The sequence below is a fragment of the Pelodiscus sinensis genome, chromosome 1 (genome assembly GCF_049634645.1).
Source record: "Pelodiscus sinensis isolate JC-2024 chromosome 1, ASM4963464v1, whole genome shotgun sequence".
NCBI classification, from domain to species: Eukaryota; Metazoa; Chordata; order Testudines; family Trionychidae; genus Pelodiscus; species Pelodiscus sinensis.
In genome coordinates this window covers 241,525,039-241,546,080 of record NC_134711.1, presented here as the reverse complement: position 1 = coordinate 241,546,080, position 21,042 = coordinate 241,525,039, and the positions used below count along the sequence as shown (strand labels likewise).

At 43.3% G+C, this 21,042-nt stretch overlaps 2 protein-coding genes across 10 annotated transcripts in view; one reads left to right on the top strand and one right to left on the bottom strand.

Annotated features, from left to right (window-relative positions):
* Positions 1-6,998: 6,998 nt before the first annotated feature.
* On the bottom strand, positions 6,999-15,798 carry LIG4 (DNA ligase 4). 7 transcript variants are annotated; one of them, XM_075918654.1, is made up of 3 exons: positions 15,662-15,793; positions 11,071-11,122; positions 6,999-10,646 (listed from the first exon to the last, which is right to left on the bottom strand). In XM_075918654.1, the coding sequence occupies exon 3, from the start codon at positions 10,627-10,629 to the stop codon at positions 7,891-7,893; it is 2,739 nt and encodes a 912-aa protein (XP_075774769.1). In that variant the 5' UTR covers positions 10,630-10,646; positions 11,071-11,122; positions 15,662-15,793; the 3' UTR covers positions 6,999-7,890. The 7 variants fall into 7 exon arrangements, with proteins under 7 accessions (XP_075774769.1, XP_075774783.1, XP_075774777.1 ...); XM_075918668.1 differs by lacking the exon at positions 15,662-15,793 and adding an exon at positions 15,461-15,586; XM_075918662.1 differs by lacking the exon at positions 11,071-11,122 and having other exon boundaries at positions 15,662-15,798.
* Positions 15,540-21,042, top strand: part of LOC102452112 (TNF superfamily member 13b) — a 39,666-nt gene continuing 34,163 nt past the window's right edge. Inside the window, exon 1 of one of the 3 annotated variants that reach the window (XM_075918717.1) lies at positions 15,540-15,671. The gene's annotated coding sequence lies outside the window, so the exon portion shown is untranslated. Of the gene's footprint in view, positions 15,672-15,810; positions 15,944-21,042 lie in introns of those variants that run through there. The other 2 variants (XM_075918707.1, XM_075918727.1) reach the window with 2 other exon arrangements.

Sequence of the window (21,042 nt, the reverse complement as noted above, 5' to 3'; positions counted from 1 at the left end):
TGAGACAGTTACTTCCTATTTCTCAATCAGACTCCAAACTTTCTGGGAAATTTGAACTCCACCAAATAAGCAATTGAATCAACGTGTTATATGCAATATTAATGTATAAAAATATGTCAGTTAAGATCTTTTTATTAAAGTGTGTAATATTCTGAACTTGATGGTCATTAGGAAATAACGTATGCAGGTTATGGTTCTGAATATATGCAGGAATATCTGTATAGAACTTTATAATTGTTACAAGGGTGCAACTACATTACCTCTCAGCAATTAGAAAGAGATGGGCACCTGCTAGGCTAGTTATTTATGTAAATTTAACTTCAGGCACTCAGCATTGTAAGACCCATAGAAAGGCAATGTTGGACCATTATTGTTAATGGAAAGATACCGAAACTCCAAATCTCGGAAAACTAAAGTAGAAATGACTCAAGGTAACCATGAATTACCAGGGTCCGGTGGAAGGGAGGAGGAGAAAGAAAGCTCTCTTAACAGGAAGATGTTGAAGCTAAGGCTATACAAAAATGGAGGGCATGCATCTAAGCTTCATGCTGTCCATGAAATGCAGGATTCCCTCTGTCATGGTGCCCGGAGTGGCTCGTAGCCAAGAGGGCTAAACTCAGGCCAGACTCTCATAAATCAGGTCAGACATCCCAGCCTAATGATATATTCTATCAATAGATTTTACCAATCCAGGATCACAATATTGGTTTTACCATGAAACCAGAGTTTCCTTATGTTCTCTAATTTCTCTTATCACCCATACAAACTGGACTTTTTGATGAAAGATGACTAAAAACAAATTAGGTTGCTTCCAACCCCAAAGGGTCAGTAACTTACCTCGGGTCAAAATACAATCTAGGTCTCACCAAAGAAAATGGTGTAGCTAATCCTTTAGAAAACTAAAATTTAATTAAACAGGAAAAAGTAATGAGAATTATGGCATGGTTAAAGCAGATACAGTACATTACATATGAATTAGAGTTCGCAGGTTCAAAATAAAAGCAGAGATGTAGCAATCTGCCAGATTCAGAGTCTTTATTTCATAAATGCTGCAGAGGCTTCCCAAAAATGGCTTTTGGGGAGCTATCTCTGGCATCTGGAACCCAGCTATTAGTGTTCAGATGGTTCAGAGGTAAGGATCGCTCCCACCCCTATCCCTTTATAGTTGAACCAGGCAAGTAAGCTGACAGGCATCTTCTGTACATGGGGTTTGATAAATAGCAATGCAGATAGTCTGTGATAGTCATTGTTTAAAATTCAATAGACCATTAAAAGATAATTCATTTAGAAATGCCCATTCAGACTATTAAAATGGTCTGTAGGTAGTTTACAATGTAAATCTACATGTTTCAAATAGATGACAATAATGTTAGCAGTTCCCTAGTTCCCATGCATTATTTATATAATCTAAATGCTAATACATTTTTGCTTGAAAGTTAATTAAGCACAGGATACAGACAGACATGGTAACAACAGGTTAATTTAGTTACATTAGAACACATCAGACAGGACACATATAAAATGTAAATAGTATTAAGCCAGTTACAAATGTAGACAATAACATTAACATTTAACAGACAAGTGAATTAGGAAACTTAACATTGCCTTGAGATCATGACCTGAGCTCAGTTAGCTGTTAATACAGTTGAAAACTGTTCAAAAGCAACAGATAGTATTAGAGAAAGGATGCTAAAGGAGCACTAAAGGACGGTAAGGTCATAAGGGATCTGTTTTTTGACCGGTTCTCTTCAGTATTTTCATCTTCAGTATTTTCATAGAGAGTACGCTTATTAAGTTTACAGATGATACCAAGGTCAGATGGGTTGCAAATGCTTTGGAAGATAGGGTCATAATTCCAAAAGATCTAGACAAACTGGAGAAATGGCCTGAGGTAAATAGGATGAAGTTTAATAAGGATAAATGCAAAGTACTCCACTTAGGAAGAAACAGTTTCACACATATAGAATAGGAAGCAACTGTCTAGGAAGGAGTACTGCAGAAAGAGATCTAGGAGTCGAAGTGGACCACAAGCTAAATATGAGTCAACAGTGTCACACTTGCAAAAAAAGACAAACATGATTCTGGGATCCATGAACAGGAGTGTTGTGAGCAAGACATGAGAAGTCATTCTTCCACTCTATTCTGCATTGATTAGGCCTCAATTGGAGTATTGTGTCCAGTTCTGGGCACCACATTTAAAGAAAGATGTGGAGAAATTGGAGAAGGTCCAGAGAAGAGCAACAAAAAATTATTAAGGTCTAGAAAATATGACCTATGATGGACGACTGAAAGCATTGGGCTTGTTTAGTTTAGAAAACGGAAGATTGAAAGGGGACATGATAGCAGTTTTCAAGTATCTAAAAGGGTCTGATTAGGAGGAGGGAGAAAAATTGTTCTCCTTGGCCTCTGCTGAACAAGACGCAATGGGCTTATGTTGCTGCAAGGGAGGTTTAGGTTGGATATTAGGAAAAACTTCCTAACTTTCAGGATGTTAAACACTGGAATAAATTGCATAGGGAGGTTGTGAATCTCCATCACTGGAGATATTTAAGAGCAGGTTAGATAGATATCAGGGATGACCTAGATAGTGCTTTGCAGGGGGCTGGACTTAATGACCTCTCGAGGTCCCTTCCAGTTCTAATATCCTATAATTCTATGACTGAAGAAAACTAAAAGAATTCTTTGTATCCGTCTTCACAGCTGAGGACACGAGGGAGATTCCCAAACCTGAGCCATTCTTTTTAAGTGACAAATCTGAGGAACTGTCCCAAATTAGAGAAGCTTTTGGAACAAATTGATAAACTAATCAATAATAAGTCGCCAGGACCAGATGGCATTCACCCAAGAGTTGGGGAAGAACTCAGATGTGAAATTGTGGAGCTATTAACTATGGTTTGCAATCTACACTTTAAATCAACTTCGGTACCAAATGACTGGAAGAAAGCTAATGTGATGCCAATATTTAAAAAGGATTCTAGAGGTAATCCTGGCAATTGCAGGCCAGTAAACCTAATTTTAGTACCAAGCAAATTGACTGAAACGATAGTAAAGAACAGAATTATCAGACATATAGATTAATATAATTTGTTGTGGAAAAGCCAACTGTTTCTATAAAAGGAAATCATGCATCACCAATCTACTAGAATGCTTTGAGGGGGTCAATAAACATGTGGTCAAGGGAGATCAAGTGGGTATACTGTACTTTTTCTGGAAAGCTTTTAACAATGTCCCTTACCAAAGGCTCTTAAGCAAAGTAAGTTGTCATAGGATAAGAGGAAAGGTCCTCTCAGTGGTGCAGGAAAGGGGAGCTGGGGGGGTGGGGGAGTTGCACCCAGGTGCCATGCTAGAGGGGCACCAATGTAGTCTCCCTCCGCTTCTCATCATCTCTCAGTTTGCCTGCTCCTTATCCGCCCGCTGCTGCCAGCTGGAGTCTCCTCCCCGTACCTCCAGCCAGCTCCTCTTCCATCTCCGCCAGTGGATTAATGCATGTGAAGGCCTAGCCCCAAACTGGAGGGGGAGGGGAAAGACACACTACAAGCTCCACCCTCTCCTCCCAGGGTCAGGCTCAGCCGTGCACCAGGTTTGTGGCCCTGCCGCACTGCAGCGGAGGGGAGCTGCAAATTTTGCCTTTGCCCTCCGGGAGCATAACACCTTCGCTACTCCTCTGGGTTGTCTCATGGATTGATAACTGGTTAAAAGATAGGAAACAAAGGGTAGGTCCCCTAGAGGATTTGCAGATGATACTAAACTGCTTGAGATAGTTAAGTCCAAAGCAGACTATGAAGAACTTCATAGAAATCTCACAAAACAAGGTGATTGGGCAACAGAATGGCAGATGAATTTTAATGTTGTTGAATGCAAAGTAATGCATATTAGCAAACATAATTCCAACTGTATTTATAATGTGATGGGGACTAAATTAGCTGTTACCACTCCAGAGAGAGATCTTGGGAGTCATTGTGGATAATTCGCTGAAAACATCCACTCAGTGAGCAGCAACAGCCAAAAAAGCAAATGGAATGGTAGGAATCATTCAGAAAGGGATAGAGAATGAGACAGAGAATATCTCATTGCCTATATATAAATTCATGCTACACCCACATCTTGAATCCTGCATTCAAATATAGTCATCTCACCTTTAAAAGATATCTTGGCATAGGGAAAATTTCAGAAAAGGGCATCAAAAATGATTTGGGGTTTGGAACAGCTGCCATATGAGGAAAGATTAATAAAATGGAGACATTTCAGTTTGGAAAGAGACAAAAGGGGACATGATAGAGATCTATAAAATTATAATGGGTGTGGAAAGTAAATAAAAAAAAGAATTATTCACTCCTTCCCATATCACAAGAACCAAGGGTCACCAAATGAAATTAATAAGCAGCAGGTCTAGAACAAACAAAAGGAAGTAGTTATTCACACAGTGCACAATCTGTGGAACTCCTTGCAAGAGGATGTTGAGAAGTCCAAGACTATAACAGGATTTAAAAAATATCTAGTTATATTCATGGAGAATATAGTCATGGCTATTAGCCAGGATGGACAGGAATGGTGTCCCCAGCCTCTGTTTCTCAGAAGCTGAGAATGGACAACGAAGTACGGATCACTTTATTACCTATTCTGTTCCTTCCCCCTGGGGCACCTAGCATTGGCCACAAGCTGAAGATAGGATATTGGGCTAGAATGGACCTTCAGTCTGATGCAGTATAACCATTCTTATGTAATTTGCCTAACATAGGTAACATTTTTTTTATTGTATTCTGTGTAACTTGTATGCTTGCTTTTCCTTATTTCATCTTTAAAGCCATATTTCTATTAAACTTTATTTTATCCTAAGCAGGTTTCCAACGTACATTCTGGATAAAGTGGGCAGTCACAGGGAGATAACTAGGGGCAGGTTTCACCCCACAGGGCGTGACCAACTGGAAAAGTCAGTGTGTCTGATACTTGAGAAATTGTAGAATGGATTTGAGGAGACTCAGTACCGGAAAGGTTGAATAGTGGTAGAATAGTGGTAATATCATTAGCTCACAGACATTTACCTTCACCCCTTCTGTTCTGAAATTTGATTTGTCCTTTTCATGTGTGTTCATTTTTTTAATTGTATCCTTTGGTACATATGGTTGAGACAATCTTCTTCCACTATTTGATCTGAGGGAGTGAGTCTGGCCCACGAAAGCTCATCACCTAATAAACCATCTTGTTAGTCTTTAAAGTGCGACACAGTCCAGTTTTTTGTTTTACAAGAAAGGTTGTTGGAGTCACTCTGCAAGAAGTAAGGAGGCAGGTGGGAACATGTTAAACCTTCGGGCTTGAAAGCTTGCTACTGCCATCAGAGCTCTGAGCTATATTAACATATCACAAAGGTACCCAAAATTATGAGGCTAGTAGGGACAGAATCTCTTACTGGTCTGAGTGACCCTAAAAAACATTTTTACATTCCTGTTAATACACCTAGAATTTGTTCTTGCACCGAAGCAGCATCAAAATTCTCTCTAACAGCCCTCGGTTTGAAAGTACCACTTTGCAGTAAGTGATAAACCATTCCTGGGGCTTGATGGCCCTCCTATATTTTTAGTTCAGAAGGTGGAGAAATCTACTAGGGGGGTAAGCTGTTCTAGATTTGATTTTGAGGAAGCATGAGAAAATGATTGACAATTGGAAAGTGGAAGGCAGCTTGAGTGAAAGTGAATGGTGATTAGGATTAAATTGATTTGTATTTCATTGTACCAATCAGTTTGAAATTAATTTAGAGATAAACCCTTTATGTGGTCCAGAAACAAACATTGATTCCACCTGGAATAACTTTTATACATTGCAGGCTATGTCTACACTGGTGGGTTCTTGTGCAAGGAGTCCTGTGCAAGAACACATCCACACTGCCATGAGAGATGTGCTTTTGCGCAAAAGCGCCCATGGCAGTGTGGATGAGCGGCAGGGGTTCTTGCGCAATAAAATTCTGTAGCTAAAATAGCTTTCTTGCGCAAGACAGTGTCCACACTTGTGCTTCTTGTGTGAGAGCTATGCTCTTTTCTTACAAGTGGAGGCTGTCTTGGCAAGAGCTCTTGCGCAAGAGAGCTTACACTTGTAAGAAAAGAGCATAGCTCTTGTGCAAGAAGCCATCTCTTACCACGCCGTACTGTAAATCTTCTTGTGCAGGAGCGGGTGTGTGGATGCACTGCGGATTATTGCGCAAGAACAGCCGCTCTTGCGCATGAAGCTGCAAATGTAGACAGCCTTATTGTTTTCACTAGCAACTCCATTGAAGAAGTGCTAGCAGGTTGATCTGAATTTTATTTTTGAACATCAAAGCCACAGGCCTTCCTTTTTTTAATCTATAGTGTATCATACCTGAGATTAAGGCAAAAGTTGTTTTTTTAAGAACCCAGGTTTAAAAAAATGACTTAATAGATAAGGCAGAAAGAAAAGATTCAAGTGCATTTTTTAAAATTGAGAAAAATATTGATGCATTAAATAGTTCTGATGCTTTTCATCATATATTACCAATAATGTTAAGTCATATTGGTAAGACATATTGAATTGTAAGGGATCTTTTAAGAGGAGAGTGTGTTGAGTGTCTTATGTAGGTCTATTTTCTGCTAGCTTAAATCTTCCATTTTAATAAATCCATTGTCTTTCATACTTGTAGTGCATAAAAACAATGGATCTGTGTATTCTGCAGTTTAATGACTCATTAGGTAAACTATATTAGGAGAAAAATAGGGATTTATAATAAATTTTTGTGAATAGTGAAAGGGAGGAAGAAAATGAGAAACCTACTTTCTTCCCCTTTGGCCTCTGATATAATGTTCCTAATTATTTATAACTGTTTTGAAAAATCCATAAGGTCAAATACCATTATGCAGAACCTCATCTTGAGTACATCATCATTAATGACTAATGCCTTAATAAGGCAGGATCAGCCACTAAATGTTCACGTACCTCCTCCCACCCCCTTAGAGAAGTATTTTCCCAATAAAATACATTTCAAACTGGAATAAAAATATAGAGATCTTTATTTCAATCATTCAGTAAAAAGTCTTGGTTAAAACAGAAGTGTATTTGCTATACATTACTAAACACCTTAAAATAACCCATATATTTTCACATATAGAAAGGCAAGCTGAAATTAGTGCGGGGGAATCCTGACTGTATTGTGGTCAGTAAGCGATTTGCTGGAGTTTTCAAATGTGTATATTCTCAACATATAAGTTACTTGGATATTTTATTTACCCTTCAACTAAACCTTTGGATCTAGGCCTATACTGTCTACTCACACAGAAGCACTTATACAAATAGTATTGAACTATTGAAAAATACCCTTAAAATTCACTTTCACCAAATTTACATGCAGACTAAATCCTGAAAGTTAGCATATCTTAAATATCTACTTCAGAACGTTAAAATGTATATAATACAATCATTATTCAGTGATTGATGTAGAACATTTAACCGTATAAAAACGTGTTAGCTGTGTTAATGCTTTGGTTTAAGATGCTTTTTGTAATTTAATTGCATATTCTTTTAAAATATTATTGATTTAAAAGTTCAATCTCACACCTCAGAAAGATCAAATGGTAGAAAATAGTATATAAATAAAGGGAAGTTTTATCAGTGGTACAAGGTTAACTTCATGGCTATAATTAAAATAATCTCCTATGGGAGATCTTTGTAAACACAAAGCTTATAATTATTTCATTAGCACTCTCCCAAGGTAGTCTGAAGTCTTTTTCTCCTTCTCCAGCACAGGAGATGCTATTTTTCTTTTTTCAATATATAAATATTAGAGCTACTCTTTACCCATAGGCTAGGTACACATCTGGAAACAAAGACTGACCTCATCAAATCTTAAGACCAGCAAGTTATCTTTACTTCTAATTAAAATCAGTTTTAAATTAGATATTGATTTTCATACTGTAACTTCCCCTCCTTTATAGAATCTGTTACCCACAGCTCAGATAGGATTTTAAATTTTCTCTCAAATGTTCTCCTAAGTGCTTTTATCTCTTTCACACGGGTACGATCTTCTCCCATAACTACATGGGACACACCCTCCTTTAGCTGCGAGACTACTTTTGCTCCATGGAAACGGAGCTCCAAAGCTCTAATTGATAGCATTGTTCCACGGGTCTTGGTACTCGGGTCATTAACAGTAGCATAAAGGTCCAGATAAATGGTATTTTGCCTGAACATACTGAGAGGAGAGCTGTTCCACAAATAACGTTCTTCTAAGTCAGCAATCATGTCCAAAGGCATCTTCTCATCATTTTCATTAATTCTTGAGAATATTTCCTTTATTTGGGTCAGATCTGTATCTGCTGTGTAGCTGTCACCATAACAGTCATACTCACATGCAAAATGTTGTTTTGTATCTGGAGACATGTGAATCATGAAGGCAGGCTGCCATGGTACAAACATTTTTGTTTCAAAACACTGTAAAAGCCACTCTGCTCTCACAACATCATGCTTGTTGGACAATATGATATTTTTTACTCTGACATTCTCAATTCCTGCAATAACACAATAAGTGTCTGGTCCAGGATTTTGCACCACATTGCCACCGCTTTCTGCTACTTTACTTTCCAGTTCAGATTTGGAATGGTTTTGAGTTCCAGTCATAACACAAAATTCAACGTCTTCAAATATATTAGAAACCTTGTTTACATTGGAAAGATCAGGGGCTTTAAACTGATCCATGATTCCAATTATTTTCTTTACCTTCGGTACAGTTTTCCGTTTCTTTTCTTGTGGTTCATCATCTCCCATATCAAGGTGCTTTGATGCTAGCTTCCCTGAAGCTTTACCCCTGAGCTGTTCTAAGAAATCCAAAGTCATACATTCATGCCACTCTTTGTCCTCTCTTATTTTCTCAATTCGAGGGAATCGCAGCGTGCAGTCAGTTTTGTACATATCACTAGCAACAATCTCCGCTGCCTTAATCTGAACTATGACTGAGTTACAAGGCTCAATGTAAACTTCAGGCTTCTCAGTCCCACATAAAATGTTACATGGAGGATCTCTTTTACGAAAAGGTTTCCAGTGTTTGGCCAACTTCAAACCAAGATCATACAGCTCCTTCATAGTGTAACCAGAACCAACACGACAAACAGAATGAAATACAGATGGTTTTTCACCAGGAGGGGAAGTCTCAGCAACAGCACACAAAAAGTGAGACATCATGCCACCACGCAAACCTTTGCCCCAGTAACCACCAACAATTAAAAGGTCTAGTTCATCCATGAGTCCATTGACATATTCAGGTTTGATTTTTAACCAGCCTTCTCCACGCTTGTCTGGCTTGTAAATGGACATAGGATCTTTTATCATGATTCCTTCTTCTCTGTTATCTATTGCTTCATTTAGAGCATCAACTACTTCTTTCCTAGTGCTAGCTTGTGTTTTATGCACTATGTGAATTCTGCCTATCATTGGTGTGAAGAGTTCATTTAGAATCTCATATCTTTTGCTTAGTACTTCATGACCCAATTTCTGATCATTAACCAATAATACATCAAACACACAAAAACATGTCTGCAGATCAGAATCATCTACCATTCTTTTTATGTCAAATTTGTTTCCCTTCTGCATAAAAGTTTGTGTATTGGGATTGTAGGCCATCATTTCACCATCAAGAATGCAGTTTTGTATATTATTTTTAAACACATTATGAATAAATGGAGTTAATGAACCTTCAATGGGAGAAGCACCAAACTGCTGAGTATAATCATACCCATTACGGGAGAAATACTTGTATACATCACCATCTTTATGCATCTGCATACGTTCACCATCTAGTTTAGTTTCTATGTAGAAACTCTGGTTATTCATTTGTTTCTCGATTTGCTTGACATTAGCAATAGCAGCAAGCATAGGTTTAAAGGCAGAAAACAACATGATGGAAACATCACTGAGTGACACAGCAGGGTCATGAAGTAGTCTGCAAACTTTCTCTAGGTCAGTTGTGACATTGTGTAACTCGGAAGCATCAGGATGGAAAAGGGAAAATATGGTTTGCTGACTAACACCAAGTTTTAGATCCTTTATAATCATCCTGATTAGCCACTTTTGTTCGAGTGCTGAGCTCTGAGTTATTAACTGAAGAAGATTTTTCTTTACTAGGTCCTTTCTTTTGGCAGCATTATTACCAGCAACTGAATTCAAGAGTTCATTCACCTGTTCTATTGTCAGTTTGCCTTGTTTTGGGCACCTTGGTTTCAATACAAAATAGGCAATCATTGCAAAGTCTCCAGCATCTCCATGTGAGCCAGTAGGTGTTCTATAATTTAAAAGTTTTAGGGCATCTTTTCCTTCTTTGGGTAAATTGAGCAGTTCAATATACAGCTTAGCAAGCATGGTTTCTTTAATTCCATAAGCCATTCTCTCTCTTTCCAATTGCGGGAGAATAAGACGCATTGCTGGATAAAAAGAGTCTGTGACATCTCTCTCTTTTTTGTGAAGAGCATCATGAAATTTCCTCCATGAATCTAAAAATTCCTTAAAATACTTGGTTTTCTCTGGCCGGGATTTACATTTCTGTATTCGTTCTAAAATTGAGCATAGATCTGCAAAGGGAACTACTGATGCTACACTTCGCCTAGGGGAAGATTGTGAAGTAGGTGGGCAAGACATCAGGATTCACTTTTTCACTAAAAAACAAACAAACAAACCACAAAAATAGTTAAAGTGATAAAACATACTACTAAGTCGCCATATTTTTTCAAAGGAATTAATTTAATTGTTTTTACATTAAAGGTATCTCCTGATTGCTTTCACCTAGACCACCATTATAATCATTTATTACAGCACCATGCAATCAACCCAACAGAAATCAGGATCCCCTTGTACTAGGCTCTGAATAAAATACATAGTAAATCCCTGAAGAGAATATATTTTACATTAATAAGACAGATAATTGATAGAAAAGGAAATCTCTAATTTTTACTGAGGGGGAACTGAAGCACAATGATTTCAAGTACAATGTTTGAATGTGCCTAAGTGTATTAGGAGCAAAAGTTTCATTACTAAAAGTTACTAAGGTTTGGTCTACAGCTAAATCATAGGTCAACTTACATTTCTGGAGATATGAAATATTGCATGAACTGTTCAACATAGTCAGGATGACCTAGGTTGACAGAAGAATTTTTCCATTAATCTAACCAGTGCATCTCAAGGAGATAAATTAACTACAGCAACAGAAAAAACTTTTCTATTACTAACATGAGGCTCTATGCTATAGCAGCATAACTGCAGCATTTACAGTTGTGTTGCTTTTAGCTTGTGTGTAATAGACATCAGAGATGTAAGAGTGCAACTGCTTAAATAGGTAACTGATAAGCTCATATTGGTTAGCCAAATGTTAGATGCAGTTCCTGGTCTGGGAACCAGGGAGCTGGCTGCTGCCCTGCGCTTCTGCCTCTGCACTTGGAGCAGCTGCTGGTTCCCTGGGAGCAGGATGGCAGGTGGGAGCTGACATGCACGGGAAACCAATAGCCAACTCCACTGGCTCCGGAGAGTTCCAAGTCAAGACATAAATACACAGGAAAGTAATAGGTCTCAGATCCAGATCCTAGCTTAACATGGGCTCAGGTCCTGCAGGGACTGGGGCAACATTCCCTCTAATTTTTACTAGCCATTTTCAGAATAAATAGCTTTCTTTGATAGGATAACAAGTCTTGTGGATAAGGGAAAAGCAGTGGACGTGGTATACCTAGACTTTATTGATAAGATAATGCAAGACCGAATCAAATAAACTAAGCAAATACAATTTAGATGGGGCTACTATAAGGTGGTTGAATAACTGGCTCCCATAGAGTAGTTATTAATGGTTCACAATCCTGCTGGAAGGGCATAACAAGTGGGGTTCCGCAGGGGTCTGTTTTGGGACCGGTTCTGTTCAATATCTTCATCAACGATTTAGATATTGCCATAGAAAGTACACTTATTAAGTTTGCAGATGATACCAAGCTGGGAGAGATTGCAACTGCTTTGGAGGATAGGGTCATAATTCAAAATGATCTGGACAAACTGGAGAAATGGTCTGAGGTAAACAGGATGAAGTTTAATAAGGACAAATGTGAAGTATTCCACTTAGGAAGGAACAATCAATTTCTCACATACAGAATGGGAAGCGACTGTCTAGGAAGGAGTACTAAGAAAGGGATCTAGGTGTCATAATGAACCACAAGCTAAAATGAGTCAACAGTAGGACACTGTTGCAAAAAAAGCAAACATAATTCTGGGATGCATTAATTTTGTGAACAAGATATGAGAAGTCATTCTTCCATTCTATTCTGCGTTGGTCAGGCCTCAATTGGAGTACTGTGTCCACTTCTGGGCACCACATTTCAAGAAAGATGTGGAGAAATTGGAGAAGGTCCAGAGAAGAGCAACAAGAATGATTAAAGGTCTAGAGAACATGACCTATGAAGGAAGGCTGAAACTGGGCTTGTTTAATTTGGAAAGGAGAAACAGAGGGGACATGATAGCAGTTTTCAGATATCTAAAAGGGTGTCACAAAAAGGAGGGAGAAAAATTATTCTCCTTAGCTTCTGAGGACAGGGCAAGAAACAATGGGCTTAAAATGCAGCAAGGGAGGTTTAGGTTGGACATTAGGAAAAACTCCCTCCCCATGCACTGTATGAAGCCAAATCCCAGAGATACAATTTTGTGTTTTAATCTGTTCTGTTCTCAGTTGCTTTATAACACCTAATAACCAAGTATACTTTACTAAATACATCTTTCTGTTTTGTTTTTAAAGTCTCCTTTTTTAAGGGTATGATTTGATTCGTGTGCCCTGGAAGGTAGGAGGTTTGTGTATGAATGCTTAAGATGGAGAGCTCAGCTATCAGAAGTTTCTCTCTCTCTTTCTTTTTTAAAGCTCTCTTGTGGTAAAATACCTTGGGTGTGCCACTCAGGAAGAAGTGCAAGTGTTTTCTTTCTGGGTTCAAGAAGAAAGGCTGCCACCACCAAGTGAAACCTCTACTCCCGAAGCCAGGGAATCTGTGAGCTTGGAGAGGCTACATTTACACTGCAGGATTCTTGCGCAAGAAGACTTTTGCGCAAAAACTTCTTGCACAAAAGCATGTCCACGCCTCAAAGACCATTGCAAAAGTGATGTGCTTTTGCGCAAGAGAGCATCCTCACTGCATGGATGCTCTTGTGCAAGAAAGCTCTGATGACCATCCACAGAATGGCCATCAGAGCACCTGTGCTTTTTCCCTCTGGAGCATCCACACTTGCCTTTTTGTGCAAGAGCTGTAGCGCAATAGGGAGTTATGCCTCATAGAAGGAGAGGTACCTATACCAGCAAAAGCCCTCTGTTCTGCCCTTTTACTGCTGATTCATTTGTGCAAAAGCACATTTGAGGTATGAATGCGCCACATTTTTCACACAAAAACCTTGCAGTGTAGACGTAGCCTGAGTGCTTAAGTGGAAGCCTATAGAGCAGGGGTGAGTAAAGGAGCCTCCGCAGGCTAGATCCAGCTCACCAAGCAAGTGGATCCAGCCCGCGGATGCCCTACTACTACCCCACTCCCAGGCCAATAAGGACCTGGGGGCGTGACGGGCACGCAAAGTCTCTTGGCTCCTTACCCTACCTTGCAAGTGTCGTGCACCCCTTGCAGAGCGGGGACAGGGAGCAAGAGACTTCACATGCTCCTCCTGCCCCCGACCCTGATTGGCCTAGGGGGTAGGAGAACATACAGTCTCCTGCCCTGCAAAGAGCATGTGATGCTCAGAGTGAAAGCGCCGTATGCGCCTTGCAGGGCGGGAGCATGTGGTCTCCTCCTGCCCTGCAAGGGGAACACAGTGCTTTCACTAAGCACCATGCGACCCTTGTAGGGTGGGGGGCAAGGAGAGAGACTGCACGCTCCTCCCACCCTCAGGTCCTGATTGGCCTGTGAGTGGGGTAGTAGCAGGGCATCCGTGGGCTGGATCCACCAGTTGGCCTGGGGCAGGGAAAGCTCACAGTCTCCTCCTGCCTTGCAAGAAGGCAGGTGCCTAGAGGGAACCGCAGCTGTTCAGAACAGTCGATGGTTCTCTCTATGCAGGAAAGGGCGGGGGCAAAGACTTCACATGCTCCCCGCACCCTTAGGCCAATCAGGGTCTGTGGGAGAGAGAGCAGAGAAGTGATCTGGTCCCACCCCTTCCAGGGCAGCTTGAAGCCACTTCAAAAATTAGTGAAGAGACCCTCCCCCATATCTAAAATTAATGCCCGTCTCTGCTATAGAGGAAAAATACTTTAAGGTCTCTTGTGAGCCCACACCTTCTGTACTCTGAGTGGGGAACAATCTAGACATGCTGTCTGTGGGCACTTTGTTAATCAGATGGGAAGATGTTAGAGTTAGGGAAGTAAAATCCCAGTTAATCAGTTAAATGCAAGTTTAACCAGCTAACAGGTGACAGCAGCCACTACAGTCTATAGTGAGCAAGCCACATTATTCAAGCTAACTAACACTCAATGGCTGTCTACACTGGCCACTTATTCCGGAAAAATCAGCCGCTTTTCCGGAATAACTTGCCAGCTGTCTATGCTGGCCCCTTGAATTTCCGGAAAAGCACTGATGAGCTACTGTAAAATCATCAGTGCTTTTCCGGAAAAACTAAGCTGTTCCCGTTCAGGCAAAAGTCCTTTTCCGGAAAACTGTTCTGAAAAGGGGCCAGTGTAGATAGCACAGATTTCTTTTCTGCAAAAAAGCCCCGATCATGAAAATGACAATCGGGGATTTTTTGCGGAAAAGTGCGTCTACATTGGCACGGAGGCTTTTCCGGAAAAAGTGCTTTTCCGGAAAAATATCCTGCCAATGTAGACGCGCTTTTTCCGGAAATACTTAAAATGGAAAACTGTTCCGTTTTAAGCATTTCCAGAAAAGGATGCCAGTGTAGACGTAGCCAATCAGCTTATTGGTTAACTGGTGTTTTGGTTAAACCCTAACATTCCCAGTAAGAAAGTAAGAATATTCATTAAAAATTTAATCCTACCTAATGTCCCTTAAGTGAACTGCTAGATGTCAGAGCCTGTTAATTCTAGAGCTGAGTGGGTCTAATATTTAGCCATCTCCTTTATACATGACTTCGACACAACGCTCATTGCTAAGTTATCTGCCAGAAAGTTAGGCTTGCCCCAGTAGCCCCTAGGGAGAGCTGATGAGTGTCTGTGTGTGCATGGAGATCACCCCCCCCCCCTTCCCATTTGTAGTTTGGCTTATACTGATCGTGCTCAGTAACAATGGGGGGGGGAATCCTCACTTTGCCCCCCCACTCCCCTTCCCATGCTACTCAGCACGCACAGGTCACTCTCTCCCTCCTCCCCCCTCTGATCTGATGCCAGCTGCGCAGCCAGGACACGTTCCGTTCCACTGGTCAGCGGAACGCGGCTGCGTCACAATGGGCCCAGCGCAGCCCCCGGCCCAGGCGGGGAGCTCGCAGCCCCTGGCCCCGCCCGCGCAAACGACTCACCCACCCGAGCAGCAGCACGCCCAGCTTCTGCCCCACAGGCTACGTCACCACACGTCATTAGGGGAAGACGTGCGAAGCCCCAGAAATTCATTCCTCGGACCCGCCCATTCGGAGGCTACGGGGGGGGGGGAAGAGGAGTGCCAGGTGGAGGACCTGCCCCGCGCGCCATGGTTAGGTCCCACCCGAGAGTAGTTCTCACACTCGCCTCTGCGCCGGTAGGTCGGTTCATCACATGGATCCGGCGGCCCCGTTTCACTTAGCCGCCCCCGCGCGCAATAGTTTCTCCTACTCCCTGGCCGGGGCAGGGGGAGGCGCCCGAACTATGCCCTTGCCCCCGGAAGCGGAAGTGGTGGCGGGCGGTGGCGTGGTCCCCGGAAGCGGCGGGGGCTGAAGTTGCAAGTCCCGGCTTCGGCCGCGGAGGAGAATGAGGCGCGGGGGTCTCGCCCCGCCCCGTTCCAGCCTGGGAGCGGCAGCGCGGCGCGTCTGAGTGAGTGACAGAGAGAGAGAGACGCGTCCCCCCCCCGCGCGCGCTGACCCCCTCCCCCCCCGCACCCCCTCCCGCGCGGTCTGTCAGTGGAGGGGGCCCCGCGCAGCCCCGTCCCCCGCGGCTCGGTGCCAGTCTGGGCCGGGCGGGCGCTCGGCGAGAGAGACTCGCGGGGCGGCCCCTGCGCCAGTCCCCGGCCCCGCCCGCGCAGGGCCTGGTGGCTGGATCGGGGCCGCAGTGGCTGAGCGCCGTTGGGTCGGTAGCTGAGGTTCCGCCGCCTCGTGACCGCGAGGAAGCGCGTGGACAAGGCGTGTGTGAGAGAAGGGCGCCGGGAGGGAAGAGGAGGAAAACCAGCGGGATACAAGGGCTGTTCCCGGATGCGCTAAGTCCAGTAATCCAAGGAAGAGGGATTGGAAGCCACCTGGTTCAGAGACACGTTTGCATAACTACGCCCCACAAGCTTCGTTTGACACTTAACCCTGCCTTGCCAGATATTAAGGTTCCAAATCTCCATATTTATTTTGTAGGTCTTTGAGTTTTGCAATTTTTAGTTGTTAAAAATAATTTCTCAGAGAATTTGTCCAAATTGTACAGGTCTGTAATAGCCACAAAAAAAAGTCATTTTCTCTCAGCCATTCCCCATGCCAAGAGTATGCCCAACCTTCCAGTTAAGTTGGCTTTTTTTCGCAATCAGCGCTTTTTTGTGGAAAACAAATCTCAGCTGTCTACACTGGCCCTTTTGCCTGAACGGGAGCAGCATAGTATTTCCGCAAAAAGCACTGATATCTTACAGTAGGAAGTCAGTGCTTTTGCGGAAATTCAAGCGGCCAGTGTAGACAGCTGGCAATTTTTTCCGGAAAAGTGGCTGATTTTCTGGAAAAACTGGCCAGTCTAGACACAGCCATGCAGAATAAAGGCAGGACACTGTGACTCACAGGGATACGCACAGGGAACAGTGGCTTCTCTGTTTCTTATTAAGCCAGCGAAAGGCCTGGCTTTTGAGCCTGGTTACTGAACTTGGTTAATTAGGGGAAGAAGGTGTGTTGGGGGTAGGGAGAGCATAGGGTGGAGTGGAGCTATGCTCCATCTGACCCTCTATGCTAAAAGCTTTCGGGTATATTTAGGATACAGGAGTGAAATATTATTAATTTCATAACACAAGTCTACAAGTCTGAAAAAAGTTGGCTTAATCAAATTGGGCCGAGCTTAGAATAAATTAGTACAAGTACATTAACAATAATAAAAATAATTATAAAACCTGGTTAAACATAAGTTAACTGGTTAAATGGGATTTTACGTCCCTAGTCTGCATGTCGGAGCTGAGCTTTACATTAAAAAGGTGAATTTTATATACTTTCTTCATTGTTCCTGTTACCTCAGCCTCCGTTTTGGCCAGTGCAAAAGAATGTTTGTTAAAAAAAATTAATATTTACCATTTTTAGACTGTACAATTTTTTGGTGAAGACATTTAACTCTTGTCATAGTTTTCCAAGAGAAATAATATGTTGTTTGAAATATTGTGGAACATGACTTCTTTCCTTCATTGAAATCAATTGGATATTTTTGGCCATGACAAGCAACCATTTTCGTTGCAGTTATTAAGGGCTAATGTTTTATCCAGTAATGAGGAGACGGCACACGTAGGCAATATAATTCAGTTTCATATCCACTGGTGCAGGAGTTTGGAGTTGTTTTTGTAGCTCTTCTGGTAACTACGGTAGTTAGAGTGTAGCTGAATAACTGTTTAACTGATAAGTTGTTGCCCCATAACAAAAAGTGAGATGTATTTGGATTCTTTTATATATTTTATGAATATTTAAATTTCTTTGAACAAAGAAACTTTTTAACTGATTTTAAATAACTCTTTAAAACAAGGATGGGGTCTCTAAGGACTGGGGACCAGATGTGGCTCTCAGCTTGCCTGGATCTGGCCCTTGAGACTCAGCCCCCATTCACACCCCCCCCCCCCAGCATTGAGGAGCCCGTGATGGTGCTCCAGCCCCGCTGCCATTCCCCTGTGGGGCTGGTGCACGCAAAATCTAGCCTGGACCCCCAAAAAGGTTCCCAAAACTTGCTTTGAAAGCTACATTTAGGACAGTAGAGAAGCTTTAAGCCATCTTTACTTAATTAGTTGTATTCTGAGTTATGTTGTATTTAGGATGTAAAATCTCATTTGATCGATTAACTGGTTAAATGTTATGTTTAGCTGGTTAACCAATGAAGCAGAATCCCATGGGCGGGGGACCCCTCAGCTCAGCTGGAGTGGTCCCCTGCCTGCAGCCCACTGGGCCTGGCCTAACCAGAGCAGTCCGCAACCCATGGTGCTGCTGGCTGCTGGCCCCATGAGACTCCCATTCACATATAGTTATATATCATCAAGAGAAACTTTAGAGATGTTTCTCATATTAAGGCTGGTTTTAAATGTCTTGAGAACTCAATATTTGATATCCATAAGGTTTTGCTTGACTCCCAGCTTCCAGTTTAGAGAATGCGACGTTTATATTCTATTTCTAGCTGAATTTAATTTCCACAATGGTAATTTTTGTTGCTATGGTTTTTAAATCATAGTTTATTTATCTAATTTTGGTATGTATACCTACCAAAGAGAAATGTACACATATATTCTTTCAGTATAAACAGTATACGTAAATTGCGACTAAGATTGTATATTTTACAGTTCTGAAGTTCCTCGCTTTTAAGTGCTACCTTTCTAGTATTACCAGAAAGTGTTGGCACCATGATAATTTTTTTTTCTTTGTTTAAAGATAAACAATGGTTTCCAAATGTTTGTGTGTTCCAGAGATGTAATTTCTATTTTAATCTACAGGCAGTCCCCGAGTTACGCAAATCCGACATATGTCGGATCCGCACGCGAGAAAAGCTGCTCCCGGTGTCCCTGGTCTGCTGGAGACGGTCCCCAGCAGACCAGAGGTACTGGGAGCAAAGCGGCAGCGGAGTCCCGCGCCTCTGAGGCTTTGCCAGAGCAAAGCCTCAGAGGCGCGGCACCACGCCGCTGCTGCCGCTTTGCTCCGGGTGTCTCCTCTCTGCTGGGGACTGTCTCCAGCAGACCAGGACACCCGGAGCAAAGCCGGGGAGGCGGAGGGGTCCCGCGCCTCTGAGGCTTTGCTCTGGCAAAGCCGGGGAGGCGCGGGACACCGCTGCCGCTTTGCTCGCGGTGCCTCTGGTCTGCTGGGGACCGTCTCCAGCAGACCAGGGACACCTGGAGCAAAGCCGGGGAGGTGGAGGGGTCCCGCGCCTCTGAGGCTTTGCTCTGGCAAAGCCTCAGAGGCGCGGCACCCCGCCGCTGCGGCTTTGCTCCCCGTGTCCCTGGTCTGCTGGGGGAGGGGGGGGCGCAGCTAGTGGCCGTCCCCCCCAGCAGACCAGGGAAATGTGTAGCAAAGCCCCGGGCCTGTGGTAGAGCAGGTGGGGCGCTACCGGTTGGTCCCGCAGCACCGCTCCTTGGCGCTACTGGACCAACCCGGCAGCACCCCAGCTGCTCTGCCCCAGGCGTCCCCGAGTCAGCCGCTGCTGAAACTGACCAGTGGCTGACTACAGGGAGCCCCTGCCCGGGGCTTCCTGGAATCAGCTGCTGATCAGTTTTAGCAGCAGCTGACTTGGGGATGCCTGGGATTCTTAAGTTGAATCTGTATGTAGGTCAGAACTGGCGTCCAGATTCAGCCGCTGCTGAAACTGATCAGTTTCAGCACCGGCTGAATCTGGACGCCTGTTCCGACTTACATACAGATTCAACTTAAGAACAAACCTACAGTCCCTATCTTGTACGTAACCCGGGGACTGCCTGTACTAGTCCAAAAATATGTAGAAGAACCACTGCAGAGGGTAGGCAAACGTATGTCAACAAGTAGAACATTTGTGTTCCAAATAACATCACAAATGGGGAAAAGCTAGTCAATTATTGCTGAACTGTGTCCCAAGTCAGCAGAGTAGGGAGCAGCTGGCCTCTTTGCCCCATAGCAAATGATGCTCCTTATTCATAAATTCATCCTTCTCTTTAAATGGAAATGCAGCATTCTTTTGTCTACAGTTCATATTAGATTAGTGGTGGGCAATCTACGTCCCATGGACCCCCTCACTATGTACCCCATGTGTGTCTCATGCATTCTCATACTTATTAAGCCTTCTCCCTCTCAGCACTTTTCTAGAACGCATGAATCTCCTGATTCCTGCTCCATCCCCACTCACTCTCCTCACTCCCACAGCTGGACTGCTACGAATCAGCTCTTTGTGGCATTCCAGCTCTGGGATGGAGGAAGAGTGTGGATGGAGCATGAATCAGGCGATTCAGGCCTCCTCGGAAAGTGCTGGGAGGGAGGGGGAGAAGCTAGTAAGTGCGGGACTCCGGTGCCTCAGCACATAAAAGGTACATGGGTGGGGGGGCGGGAAGACAGGAGACAGACCACCACTGATCTAATCTGATCTGTAGAACAGAAGAATGTTGGAATTCCATTAAAAGAGAAAGATGAATTTACAAATAAGGAGTATCATTTGCTTCCTACTCTGCAGATGGAACTCCAGTGGGTCATGGGCTAGGGATGTTGAATAGTCAATTTACCATAGTAATTCCTGTCGGTTAGTGGACTATTATAAGGTCTCAGGGGGTGGGGCTGGCAGCCAGTGCGCTCCAGCCCCACTCGTGGGGAGCCCGCTGTCACTCTGCACTTCTGCCTCTGCATCAGAGGCAGCAGCGTGGGGTGGCAGGCAAGAGCCAGTCTGAGGGGAGCCAGTTTAAAAACCGCTATTTGTAACACTGTGCTGCTGCCTCTGATACAGAGGTAGCAGCACAGGGTGGAAGCAACCCTGGTCCATGGGTGGATCCAAACTCCCCATAGACAGAGGCTGCAGGGGTGGGAAGAAGAGGGTGGGGGAGTCTGCCACAAAGCAGCATTTATCCATGACAGCTTGGGCTGACCACAGATAGAGGCTGGGCTGGCAGTAACCTGTGCCATGATGGGCCCCAGCTCCCCACGGATAGAGGCTGCTCCAGCCTCTTGTCTGTGGGGAGCTGGATCCCCTCTCTCCCTCCCCCTCTCCCCCCCCCACAGACAGGGACTGCTGCTGTGGCTGAGCCTCTGCAGCGGGTC